Raw genomic sequence first — 14,053 nt, 5'->3', positions numbered from 1 at the left:
GGCGAAAATTTAATAAGCACCCAGCCTCGAATAAGCGCCCACCTCGAATAAGCGCCCACTATCAAGGTCCAAAAATTTAAAAAGCGCCCAGGGCAGTCAATCGAATAAATACGGTAATTGCAAATTAACTCCAGCCGTAACGGTTAAATTTCAATTACCACTGCTACAATCATAACTTCATTTAAATTTGTGTTCTGCAGTTCACATCATCTTCTTGTTTCATTCCTTTTACGGGTTAAGATGTACTGAATAAAGTGGCCTGTCGCCAATGTATGGGTCTTCATAGCGGGGCTCCCACGCGCGCGAAGCGCGCGTGGTACAGAGCCCCATACCCATAGATTATGGTCAACCTCTTTTCCTTTGGTTGTCACGCGATTGACCGAGCGTACGTACGTACGCGTCTACGGATTGTACGGGTGGGGTAGGGGAAACTATCAAAAGGAAGGGAGGGGTGTCTCAGGCGTGTCTTCCCAAGTCCACATCTTTTACATTGGACATTCACAATAATACCATATTATGGTCAATTGACAGCTGTCAAAACAGGATAGCCACTGACCAGTATCCCATGACCATATCGCGGGCTCATGTGTCAACTCATTGAGGTGACGTGATTTATTTGGAAGCTGTTTGCTGACCAGTTAATTATTTTACTAGATCGCGATCAATGTTCAGTGTCATACTTTCTAGCTAGTTTGGGATCGGAGCACAGGAAAACTGATACACGTCAATGTTGTGATCCATTGACAGCTGTCAAAACAAGGTATCCGCTGACCAGTATCACTTGACTGTATCGCGGGCTCAGGTGTCGACCCATCGAGGTCAAGTGTTTTTTTGAAGTTATCCACTTACAAGGTACTGGTTTTCAAATGATCGCAGGCTCAGGTTTAATTTTTTTTTAATTCATATGAAATATGTTGTGTTTATGTGCCGCACAATTAAAATTTTGATTTCAAACTGACCTCGGACGCGAAAATTCGGCCAGCTGCTACAGGCAGGGAAGACAGTTGCTTTTGACTTTTCTCGCCATGTTCACGCGTTGGTCACGCTCTACGTCCAATTTTTATGCTCTGATTGGTCAAAATTTGACAGGTGAGTTCATGCGGAAAATTTATGCAGCATCTTGAATCTTGTTTACTCTGACAGCTTAAGCTGACAGAGTTTTGTGTCAACTTGTGATGTTTTTAACTTTCTTTTTCCACTGGAAGTACAAAATGAAATTCAGCTGCTATCAGGAGTCTTCTGTTATTCATGGCTAGATTGTTTATTGGGTTTTTGGTTGAGTCAAAGTCGGAAATCCGATTTCGGATGGCATCGTTTTCGTTTTCATCTTGCTTAATGCCATCCTCGGAGACCCAGGGGCAGTTAATCGGGTCGATAAAATGTTCGTGGTGAAAGTTTACTGTAAGATCGAGACGAGCCCCTGAGCACTTACTGTTACCGAACCAGTTCCGGAAGCGTTTGAATTGCTCGCTTCTGATTGGCCAGAAAATGTTTTCCTGAGGGTCTTCCTAGGGTCCTGTCTTCCTGAATGAAAATTGTCGTCTCTGTATATGTTTCACCGAATTATATTTCTTTTATTGATTGTTAGTACTCTCTCTTGTAATTTTAATCATTGTGCCGATTGTTTTCAGTCGTTCAGTAAACAACGCTTCCTGGAGTACTCAAAATGCCGCGCGTTAAACCGTTTTGAAATAAAAAATAAACATAATAAATTCTTTATTATGTTGGAGCGTAACTCTGTTAATGTTCATTCAAACACTCGCCACTGCTAGCACTGTCAAAGTCAGAACCGGCTGGCCGTATAGATGATTTTGAAAATTTTTTCAACGGTTTACGGCTAAGGCCCACGCGTGCTTCGATCGTCCTGAATAGCAATTTGTATCGCAATATCGTGAAATACTGCATTCTGTTGTCCGAGGTCTGTATGATAAAAACAGTGCCTCATAGTACTGTTTCACCTCAGATGTGATGCATAAATGATATAAAAGGTTGGTTTACACGCACCCAGATTTGTTGGCAAGATTTTGTAAAATAAACTTGTCGAACGCAAAAAATTCGGCCGTTTTTTTTTTTTCCAGGCCTAATTAATCTACGGTGATCAAGAGCTATTATGGCTCTTAATGTGATCGAAGATGATTGCCAGTTTTTGGGTGTACTTATGAGGTTATCAACTCGATGTGAGATTTGGTTCACTCTTGGGCTGTTTGCAAATTATTTTTTGTAAAATCACTTAGCCTTTCCCTGAAAAGTCACACGAATGTGCTCTAAAGTTAACTGAATTGTGGAATACAAGTTTATTGTTTGATTTAAATTATAAATTTATTAATGGGAGCCCCGCTTTTAGCCCTGGCTAAATCTATATATTAGTTCAATTGGTGGAGCACTGCAGCGCTAACGCCGAGGCGATGGTCCGAATCCCGTTGAAGTCCCGAAATTGTTTTTCGGGTTAATTATTTTGCAATTGCTTAAATTGCAATTACCACTGCGACGATCATATGTTCATTTACAATAGTTAACGCTGTCAAATGGCAGGGCTATCAGATTTTATAGACGACACTTAAACCTTCCTGGCTTTTCAGCAAAAAGAAAAAAATGCAGGCAGCTGCCTCACCAAATCAGGCTCTTAAAATTCGATCTGAATTACTAAAATTGATCAAGGGATTCAAGGAAAAGGTTTCCAGAATAAAAGGAAAGATATTTTAGCAACTATAAATTTTTGTGAACTAAGACAGGAGGCCAACACTACTAAGATTGTTTTTTTATTTTAACAGCAAATTTAACTCTACGTTGGGATGGCCCTGCAGCCTTACCGAGACGAAGATTTAAATTTTTTCAAATTCGCGTCTCTTGTGTTGAATGAATTTCCAAAAGCCCTGAGACAGACATTTAAAACCATGTGGGACAACACCTATGGACATCGCCCTGGCTTCCAGCTCTGGGACGATTCCACTGCCGTGAGAAATTTGTTTGCCGCTACAGAAGGTGGCAGCACCAAAGTTCCCGTTGATCAATCGTATGAGGAATGGGATTGCACTGCTTTGTTCCAGGCCACTATCTACTCGCGAGTGTTCGCCGTACATCACGGAACGCTAAATGACGTGTATGTTAAGCCCCGTGGAATATCACATGGTCATTTTCATCCGTCCGTAGAGAGCACAACTGGAAACAATGCGGAAACCTGTGCACTAGCAATTGATCAGTTACGCCTTCTGAGGAATTCGTTTTGCCACTTAAAAAGTTCTGACATGACAAGAGTAACCTTTGACCAGTACGTGAAACACGCCAAAGACGCGTTCCAAGCGCTGGGTTTCTCGACAGCTTTGGTTGATGCTGTTGGTAGTTTATCAGAGTCAGATTTTCCCATAAAAGAAGTCCGCAGACTTGAGCAGGGTATCAAGGAAGAAAATACATCTTACAGAAAGTTTCTTGAAGGTGATGTTGCTACCAAAGAAGACGTCGCCATGTTGGCTCGCAAAATAGATGAAATCAAAACTGTACAAGGTACTAGTGATAACAAAGAAGACACTACTTTGTCTGTGTGGAAAGAAGGTGCGTTAAAAAGTGTGAGCGAGAAATGTGCATAAATTATCGTTTCTGATATAAGAGAATAATAAAGGACGAACGTTGAACCGTACCTTATCAATACTCTACTGTGTAATTATTACCTATCTATCACGCAACTTATTGCTCTCATTTTTGGTTTATCATAAACCTCTCATGTCAATTTAAATTCAAATTTTAAGAGCCGTTATAGTACTCACTGCCAGTGTAGCTCTGGCCCTGTCGAAGGCTAATTTTGTTAGCCGAAATATTGGCCTCAAATAAATCAGCCCTTTGCGGTATTGCCAGCCTTGCATCCAGTTTTGTTAGAATAATCATATTTTATATTTGGCATGAGTGCACTGGAAGTTTACATAAAGGCCTTGGAAAACGAAATGAACTGGACAATCATTTTAAACTTGAAGAGTTCGAAATATTTAATATAAATCAGAAAAATATCATTATTTAAATTTCTTTTCTTAATATACATGTACCGTAAGATTTTTTAAAAATTGGTCACGTGACACACCACGTGGCTTGTTTACGCAGCGATAGTTATTTGAAAACCAACTTTGAATTCCGTTTTCCCCAAACGTATAGTTAATGACCCATTTTTCGGTAAATGCCAGTAGGCCTGGACGTAAAGAAGAATCATTAAGAACAATGTTAACCAATGTTGAATTTCATTAAAAAGAACGTTTGTGGTCAAGTTAACCTTCCGGCTACTCAGTATGAAGCCTTTAAATCTTTTCGAAGGCTAAAGAACCCTTTTTTGGCCATAGACACCATAAATTAATCAATCAGACTAAGACTCTCAATGGCTCAACTTTACCATAGCAATCAAATATCTGATTCTTGCCTTTTCTTTTCTCTTTTAAGATATCACAAAATCAGTACGCGAATCAACTCAGCCTGGCAATCTTTTTGTAAAGAATCAAGCTGGTGAAGCTAAAAACCTTTATACACTCGCAGTCGAGAAGCGTAAGAAACAGGATTTTCAATCAGCTCTGCAATCTTATCAGTGTGCACTGGACATACTTAATATAGTGTTTGGAGAAGAACATCCAAGTACTGCTGACTGTTACTACGAAATGGGAATAACGCAGCATGAACAAGGTGATTTCAAAGCGGCTCTTCAATCTTATCAGCGTTCGCTGGAAATACGTATAAAACTGTTTGGAGAAAAACACCAAAGTACTGCTGACTGTTACTACTCACTGGGGATAACACAGCGTGAACTAGGTGATTTCAAAGTAGCTCTTCAAAATCAATGGCGTGCGTTGGGCATATATGTTAAAGTCTTTGGAGAAAAACACCAAAGTACTGCTGACTGTTACTACGAACTGGGGAAAACGCAGTGTGAACAAGGTGATGTCAAAGCAGCTCTTCAAAATCACTGGCTTGCGTTGGGCATACGTTTTCAACTGTATGGAGAAGAACACCAAAGTACTGCTAACTGTTACTACTCACTGGGGATAACACAGCGTAAACTAGGTGATTTCAAAGCAGCTCATCATTCTCAACAGCTTGCACTTGGCATACGTATTAAACTGTTTGGAGAAGAGCACCAAAGTACTGCTGACTGTTACTACGAAATGGGAATAACCCAAATAGATAATTTCAAAGCAGCTCTTCAATCTCTTCACCGTGCGCTGGACATACGTATTAAACTGTTTGGAGAAGAACATCAAAGTACTGCTGACTGTTACCACTCACTGGGGATAATACAGCATATCCTAAGTGATTTAAAAGCAGCTCTTCAATCTTACCAGCGTGCGCTGCACATACGTATAAAACTGTTTGGAGAAGAACACCAAAGTACTGCTGACTGTTACCACTTTTTGGGGATTACACAGCATGACCAAGGTGATTTCAAAGCAGCTCTCCAATCGTTCCAGCACGCGTTTGACGTACGTATTAAACTGTTTGGAGAAGAACACCAAAGTACTGCTGACTGTTACTACTCACTGGGGATAACACAGCGTGAACTACGTAATTTCAAAGCGGCCCTTCAATCTCACCAGCTTGAGCTCGGCATACGTATTAAACTGTTTGGAGAAGATAGCCGAAGTACTGCTGACTGTTACTACTCACAAGGGATAACACAGCACGAACTAAATGATTTTAAAGCAGCTCTGCAGTCAAAACAGCCTGCACTGGAAATACGTATTAAACTGTTTGGAGAAGAAAAGCAAAGTACTGCCAGCTGTTACTACTCACTGGGGATGACGCTGCATGAACTAAAAGATTTCAAAGCAGCTCTCCAATCGTTCCAGCACGCGCTTGACATACGTTTCCAACTGTTTGGGGAAGAACACCAAAGTACTGCTGACTGTTACTACTCACTGGGGATAACACAGAGTGAACTAGGTGATTTCAAAGCAGCTCTTCAATCTCTTCAGCGTGCGCTGGACATACGTATTAAACTCTTTGGAGAAGAACACCAAAGTACTGCTAACTGTTACTTCTCACTGGGGATATCACAACGTGAACTAGGTGATTTTAAATCAGCTCTTAAACCTCACAAGCGTGCACTGGAAATACGTATTAAACTGTTTGGAGAAGAACATCAAAGTACTGCTGACTGTTACCGCGAACTGGGATTAACACAGCGCAAACTAGGTGATTTCGAAGCAGCTCGTCAATCTCACCAGCGTGTGCTGAACATACGTATTAAACTGTCTGGAGAAGAACACCAAAGTACTGCTGACTGTCACTTCTCACTGGGGATAACACAGCGTAAACTAGGTGATTTCAAAGCAGCTCTTCAATCTCACCAGCGTGCGCTGGACATATGTATTAAACTGTTTGGAGAAGATCACCGAAGTACTGCTGACGGTTACTACGAACTGGGGAAAACACAGCGTGAACTGGGTGATTTTGAAGCGGCTCTTCAAACTCTCTGGCGTGCACTGGACATACGTATTAAACGTTTTGGGGAAGAACACCAAAAGACTGCTGACTGTTACTACTCACTGGGGATAACACAGCATAAACGAGGTGATTTCAAAGCAGCTTTTCCATCTCTTCAGTGTGCGCTGGACATACGTATTAAACTGTTTGGAGAAGATCACCGTAGTACTGCTGACTGTTACTACTTACTGGGCGTAACACAGCATGAACTAGGTGATTTTAAAGCAGCACTTCAATCTCACCAGCGTGCACTGGAAATACGTATTAAACTGTTTGGAGAAGAACACCAAAGTACTGCCAACTGTTACTACTCACTGGGGATGACGATGCAGGAACTAAAAGATTTCAAAGCAGCTCTCCAATCGTTCCAGCACGCGCTACACATACGTATCCAACTGCTTGGAGAAAAACACCAAAGTACTGCTGACTGTTACCACTCACTGGGAATAACACAGCATGAACTAGGTGATTTCAAAGCAGCTCTTCAATCTTTTCAGCATGCGCTGGACATACGTATTAAACTGTTTGGAGAAGAACACCAAAGTACTGCTGACTGTTACTACTCACTGGGGATAACACAGCGTAAACTAGGTGATTTCAAAGCAGCTCATCATTCTCAACAGCGTGCACTTGGCATACGTATTAAACTGTTTGGAGAAGAACACCAAAGTACTGCTGACTGTTACTACGAAATGGGAATAACCCAAATAGATGATTACAAAGCAGCTCTTCAATATCTTCAGCGTGCGCTGGACATCCGTATTAAACTGTCTGGAGAAGAACACCAAAGTACTGCTGACTGTTACTACTCACTGGGGATAACACAGCGTGATCCAGGTGATTTCAAAGCAGCTCTTCAATCTCTTCAGCGTGCGCTGGACATACGTATTAAACTGTTTGGAGAAGAACACCAAAGTACTGCTGACTGTTACTACTCGCTGGGGATAACACACCGTGAACTAGGTGATTTCAAAGCAGCTCTTCAATCTCTTCAGTGTGCGCTGGACAAACGTATTAAACTGTTTGGAGAAAAACACCAAAGTACTGCTGACTGTTACTACTCACTGGGGATTACAAAGCGTGAACTAAAAGATTTCAAAGCAGCTCATCATTCTCAACAGCGTGCACTTGGCATACGTATTAAACTGTTTGGAGAAGAACATCAAAGTACTGCTGACTGTTACTACGAAATGGGAATAACGCAGCATGAACAAGGTGATTTCAAAGCGGCTCTTCAATCTTATCAACGTTCGCTGGAAATACGTATAAAACTGTTTGGAGAAAAACACCAAAGTACTGCTGACTGTTACCACTCACTGGGAATAACACAGCATGAACTAGGTGATTTCAAATCAGCTCTTCAATCTCTTCAGCATGCGCTGGACATACGTATTAAACTGTTTGGAGAAGAACACCAAAGTACTGCTAATTGTTACTACTCAATGGGGATAACACAGCGTAAACTAGGTGATTTCAAAGCAGCTCATCATTCTCAACAGCGTGCACTTGGCATACGTATTAAACTGTTTGGAGAAGAACACCAAAGTACTGGTGACTGTTACTACGAAATGGGAATAACCCAAACAGATGATTACAAAGCAGCTCTTCAATATCTTCAGCGTGCGCTGGACATCCGTATTAAACTGTCTGGAGAAGAACACCAAAGTACTGCTGACTGTTACTACTCACTGGGGATAACACAGCGTGAACCAGGTGATTTCAAAGCAGCTCTTCAATCTCTTCAGTGTGCGCTGGACATACGTATTAAACTGTTTGGAGAAGAACACCAAAGTACTGCTGACTGTTACTACTCACTGGGGATAACACAGCGTGAACTAGGTGATTTCATAGCAGCTCTTCAATCTCTTCAGTGTGCGCTGGACAAACGTATTAAACTGTTTGGAGAAGAACACCAAAGTACTGCTGACTGTTACTACTCACTGGGGATTACAAAGCGTGAACTAAAAGATTTCAAAGCAGCTCATCATTCTCAACAGCGTGCACTTGGCATACGTATTAAACTGTTTGGAGAAGAACATCAAAGTACTGCTGACTGTTACTACCAAATGGGAATAACGCAGCATGAACAAGGTGATTTCAAAGCGGCTCTTCAATCTTATCAGCGTTCGCTGGAAAAACGTATAAAACTGTTTGGAGAAAAACACCAAAGTACTGCTGACTGTTACTACTCACTGGGGATTACACAGCGTGAACTAGGTGCTTTCAAAACAGCTCTTCAAAATCAATGGCGTGCGTTGGGCATACGTGTTAAAGTCGTTGGAGAAGAACACCAAAGTACTGCTGACTGTTACTACGAACTGGGGAAAACGCAGTGTGAACAAGGTGATGTCAAAGCAGCTCTTCAATCTCACCAGCTTGCGCTCGGCATACGTATTAAACTGTTTGGAGAAGAACACCAAAGTACTGCCAACTGTTACTACTCACTGGGGATAACACAGCGTAAACTAGGTGATTTCAAAACAGCTCATCATTCTCAACAGCGCGCACTTGGCATACGTATTAAACTGTTTGGAGAAGAACACCAAAGTACTGCTGACTGTTACTACGAAATGGGAATAACCCAAATAGATGATTACAAAGCAGCTCTTCAATCTCTTCAGCGTGCACTGGACATACGTATTAAACTGTTTGGAGAAGAACATCAAAGTACTCCTGACTGTTACCACTCACTGGGGATAACACAGCATATCCTAAGTGATTTGAAAGCAGCTCTTCAATCTCTTCAGCGTGCGCTGGACATACGTATTAAACTGTTTGGAGAAGAACACCAAAGTACTGCTGACTGTTACTACTCACTGGGGATAACACAGCGTGAACTAGGTGATTTCAAGGCAGCTGTTCAATCTCTTCAGTGTGCGCTGGACATACGTATTAAACTGTTTGGAGAAGAACACCAAAGTACTGCTGACTGTTACTACTCACTGGGGATAACACAACGTGAAACAGGTGATTTCAAAGCAGCTCTTCAATCTCTTCAGTGTGCGCTGGACATACGTATTAAACTGATTGGAGAAGAACACCATAGTACTACTGACTGTTACTACTCACTGGGGATAACACAGCGTGAACTAGGTGATTCCAAAGCAGCTCTTCAATCTCTTCAGTGTGCGCGGGACATACGTATTAAACTGTTTGGAGAAGAACACCAAAGTACTGCTGACTGTTACTACGAAATGGGAACGACCCAAACAGATGAACTTAAAGCAGCTCTTCAATCTCTTCAGCGTGCGCTGGACATACGTATTAAACTCTTTGGAGAAGAACACCAAAGTATTGCTGACTGTTACTACTCACTGGGGATAACACAGAGAGAACTAGGTGATTTCAAAGCAGCTTTTCAATCTCTTCAGTGTGCGCTGGACATACGTATTAAACTGTTTGGAGAAGAACACCAAAGTACTGCTGACTGTTACTTCAATCTGGGGATAACTCAGGATGAACAAGGTGGTTTCAAAGAGGCTATTCATTCTTTCCAGCATGCCGTGGTCATACGTATTAAACTGTTTGGAGAAGAACACCAAAGTACAGCTGACTGTTACTTCTATCTGGGGATAACTCAGTGTAAACAAGGAGATTTGAAAGAGGCTCTTCAATCTTTCCAGGTTGCCCTGGGCATACGTATTAAACTGTTTGGAGAAGAACACCAGAGTACTGCTGACTGTTACTTCAATCTGGGGATAACTCAGTGTAAACAAGGTGATTTGAAAGAGGCTATTCAGTCTTACCAGCACGCCGTGGACATACGTATTAAACTGTTTGGAGAAGAACACCAAAGTACTGGTGACTGTTACTTCAATCTGGGGATAACTCAGTGTAAACAATGTGATTTTAAAGAGGCTCTTCAACATTTCCAGCATGCTCTGGATATAAGTATTAAACTGTTTGGAGAGGAACACCAAAGTACTGCTGACTGTTACTACTCACTGGGGGTAACACAGCGTAAACAGGGTGATTTCAAAGCAGCTCTACAATCTTTCCAGCGCGCCCTGGACATACGAATTAAACTTTTTGGAGAAGAACACCAACGTAGTGCTAAGTGTAGGCTAGATGATTTCAAGGCAGTTGTTCAGCAAGACAACATGAGCGGGACATGCGTAATAAACTGAGCGGAGATCAGCAAAGTACTTCTTGAATGTCACTTAACCGTTAAAACGTTGAGTTACAGAACATAAGCTAGGGACCAGATAGGGAATTTCATGAACAGCTTCTGTCGAAAATGCACCGTGCACTGGATAAACATATAATGTCTGGACAGGAATACAAAATTACTGCTGACTTTTAGTACACATTAAATATAACATAACAAAAGCTTGAGGATTACAGTGCAGCTCTTGAGTCAAAACAGCTTGCGCTTGATAAAGGTATTCAACGTTTTGGAGAAGAACCACCAAAGTGCTGCTAACTGTTACTACGACCTGGACGATAACTGCAGCCGTATACACGATGTACGTACGTAATTAACTGGGTGGAAAAGAAGACCTAACTATTAGAGGCTCAAGGCAGCCCTTTTGTCATAACAGCCTTTGACACATATATGTATTACACTCGGAGAAGAACACTGCGGATTTTTACTAATGACAGCCACTGTACTGGGGAGAACACAGCTGGGTTGCTCATTTCACTGCAGCTTTTTTTACTCACAACAATGGCACTGGGGATTATGTACTTTATTTTCTGGGGAGCACAACATTAAGAGTACTGCTGATTGTTAAGCCCCGTGCAAACGAACGCAACATTGTTGGCCAACAAATTCCAGCATTATGACAAAAATGTTGGCACACCCTGTTGCATGTTGTTGCATGTTGTTGGGAGTTGATGCAGAAAGTTTGAAACCGGTCAAACTTTTAGCTCACGTGCTGACGGACGCAAGAATTCCCAACAATGGTGAGAGTCTTGGCCAGCAATGTTGCGTTCGTTGCACGGGACTTTACTTTGGGGTAGGGCGGATAACAAAGCTTAAACCAGGTGACTTTAAATCCGCTGTTCATTCTTATCACCTGGACAGTGACCGTGAATTGGAGAAACGTAGCTTACATTTGAGTGGTCATTCAAAGAAGGGCGTTAGTTATTTCAATTTGCCTTACACATCCAAATCACATTATATATTGTGACAAAATCATACTGTCGAGACAATACACTAAATCATGATAGTCATGGCCGTATTAGAAAAGTTATGTCAAGGAATAAGCTGTATTTGTATCTCTCATTGTGTGAGTCAGAAGGTTTTTAGCAGTAGAATTTTGAACCAAGGCCTTATCCTGTTGATCAATACTTAGCAGTGGATCCACTCTTCCTCGGCTCGTGGTTCCACTTGATATTTGAAGATTTTGACGTCATATCATGATGGTCGATAGGAGAATATATGGTTTTCACTGTGACGTCATCAAATTGTAAAGTCAAAATAGCGAGGTTTTACGAATTGTTATTTACAGTAGGTTGAAGATAAACAAAAAGTAAATCTTTGTAAAATTTTCCATTTCCGTAGCATGTTTAATTTCGAAAAGACAGCAATTTGAACTTCGGAGTTTTCACAGCGCGTGACACCAAAATAGGAATGTTGTCTCGTTGAAAAAAAGTCTCTCCTCTTGATTTTCAGCGGTATAACCACTTCAAGTATTAGAAGATATGTTTATACGCACGTATGTTAGTTCTCGAGAGAAAAGAAAGAGCTTTTATAGAAAAAGGGAAGTCCAGATGTTTTTGTTGATTTCCGGCGGCCATATTGGTGCACCAAAACGGTGCACCAATATGGCGTCTCCATACAAAGCTCTACAAAGGTGCGTGAAACGTTTCGGCAAATACCTCAGAAACTATGGGCCACAAAGACCTGAGACTTGAAAAAATTGTTTATATATATCAGTCTTTCAAAACATTTCATTTTCTTGGCGTCTTCCCCTGGACGGTTTCCAATTTAATTTTTTGTTGCGTGACAGTGAAAACGATGATAGACCACGGTGTCAGTTGCTGACGATTTGTGTAATAGAATTTAGATTTTTTGTGGCAAGTTTTGTCGTTAACTTGATATCTTTGGTACGTTTTAGTTTGTTTACATATGTAGGCTCAGTCATTCAGTCGAGAAAGATATTTATCCGTGTGGGAACCAAAGCAATTCAATGAAAATCATTTACGATATGATCAGTTTCATCATACTGTGTGGCGCTGGAAAAACAATGAAACAAGTTTCCATGCATCTACTTACATTTTACACCTTCGGGATCGATGTTATTACCAAATATTAAAAGATAGAAGACTGACTCATTTTAATTCCCTGTCCACTCTCAATGGGGTACTCAATAAAGTTTATTGACGCTTTATATGAGGAAGGCTGTACCCCTAGGTCCCATTCTTTACGAGCTTTGTTCGTCAGTTTTGATAGCAAAGTACTCTTTCCGTAGACCTTCTAATGACAAATTTTACCCCTGTCACACTCGAGCACCAGATGTAAATAAGGAGGTCCTTTTTAATTTTACAGCCGCATAAGATGCATCTGTACAAAATATTTCAACCAACTGCTTTTCAATTACCTAAATGATAGATTTCCCCCACTCTTTCCCAGACCCCGTAGACTGCGAGCAGTCCCTCTTTTTCTTCAGGGGAGGGGAGTGCACTCGCGCGCGAGCGTCAAGCGCCTTCAGTCACGCGCGGGGTCATTTGCGTGTATCGCGTGTGTCGCTGGACGGATTAAGAAAAAAGAAAGACTGTTCGTAGTCTACAGATCCCTTTATACACCTCAAGCCTGAAAAGTGTATCCCTTTTGAGCGGAGCAGAACGGTGGACAGGGTGATTATAAAACAGACTCCGCATTCGCTGCAGGGAATATAGCGAGGGGCTATGGCATGATTCTGGGGAAACATAATATGATAAGATTCTTAAAATTATCAACTAAGAAAAGCCAAGAATACAAATATCTAACCCAGCAAATATGTTTGTTTGATATTTAATAATTGAAAACTACCTGTGCAAGAGACTGAATGAGGTACTTATAAAAACGAAACTAATAACATTAAACTATAATATTAGCGAAGAGAGATTTGCTTAATCCTGTCACAATGATATTTAGAATAAAACGAAGGTTCAATTCACAGGATAGAAAAAAATTCTTACTTAGTCATTACTGACTTACTTATTTAATCGATACTGTTAATGTAGCCCTCCAGGGACATGTTCTCTCTGGGGTGAGTTGCTTTGAATCCAAACTTTGCTTTGTGATAGAAGTAACACAAACAACTGCTTAAAAATTTAACAAATGTCTCATAAATTGATGTGGTTCAATTAAACTCTTGGTTGAAACTTTCCTTTGTGTCAGACACATTATCATACAAGCTACGGATCCTCAGTCCGAAAAAGATGAGTGTTAAAATGTACTCCAATGAATACCTTAAACATCCAATTATACTCCTCGGGCTTATACAACTTTGTAAGGGCTAGGAGGGCTTATAAATAGGGAGCCTATATCTGGACTAAACAAAACCTTTTAAAACAAGCAACAAAGCAGTGCTGATCAAAATACTCGTTGAATTTACTCGCCTTTTTTAAGCTTCAAAACCTCGCAAAAAAATCGAATTCATTTAATTTCAGT

General features: G+C 41.0%; 1 protein-coding gene across 1 annotated transcript; it reads left to right on the top strand.

Moving 5' to 3' along the window:
• The first annotated feature begins 2,775 nt into the window (after window positions 1-2,775).
• Window positions 2,776-13,583, top strand: LOC140944237 (uncharacterized). Its single transcript, XM_073393367.1, has 6 exons — window positions 2,776-3,549; window positions 4,420-4,908; window positions 5,035-6,036; window positions 6,289-7,044; window positions 7,291-8,922; window positions 9,043-13,583. Exons 1-6 carry the CDS (start codon window positions 2,793-2,795, stop codon window positions 10,578-10,580), a joined length of 6,174 nt encoding a protein of 2,057 aa, XP_073249468.1. The 5' UTR covers window positions 2,776-2,792; the 3' UTR covers window positions 10,581-13,583.
• Window positions 13,584-14,053: the final 470 nt, after the last annotated feature.

The sequence above is a fragment of the Porites lutea genome, chromosome 7 (assembly GCF_958299795.1).
Source record: "Porites lutea chromosome 7, jaPorLute2.1, whole genome shotgun sequence".
Taxonomy (NCBI): Eukaryota; Metazoa; Cnidaria; class Anthozoa; order Scleractinia; family Poritidae; genus Porites; species Porites lutea.
The sequence above is the reverse complement of the archived record's forward strand: the minus strand, read 5'-3'. Positions and strand labels throughout refer to the sequence as shown.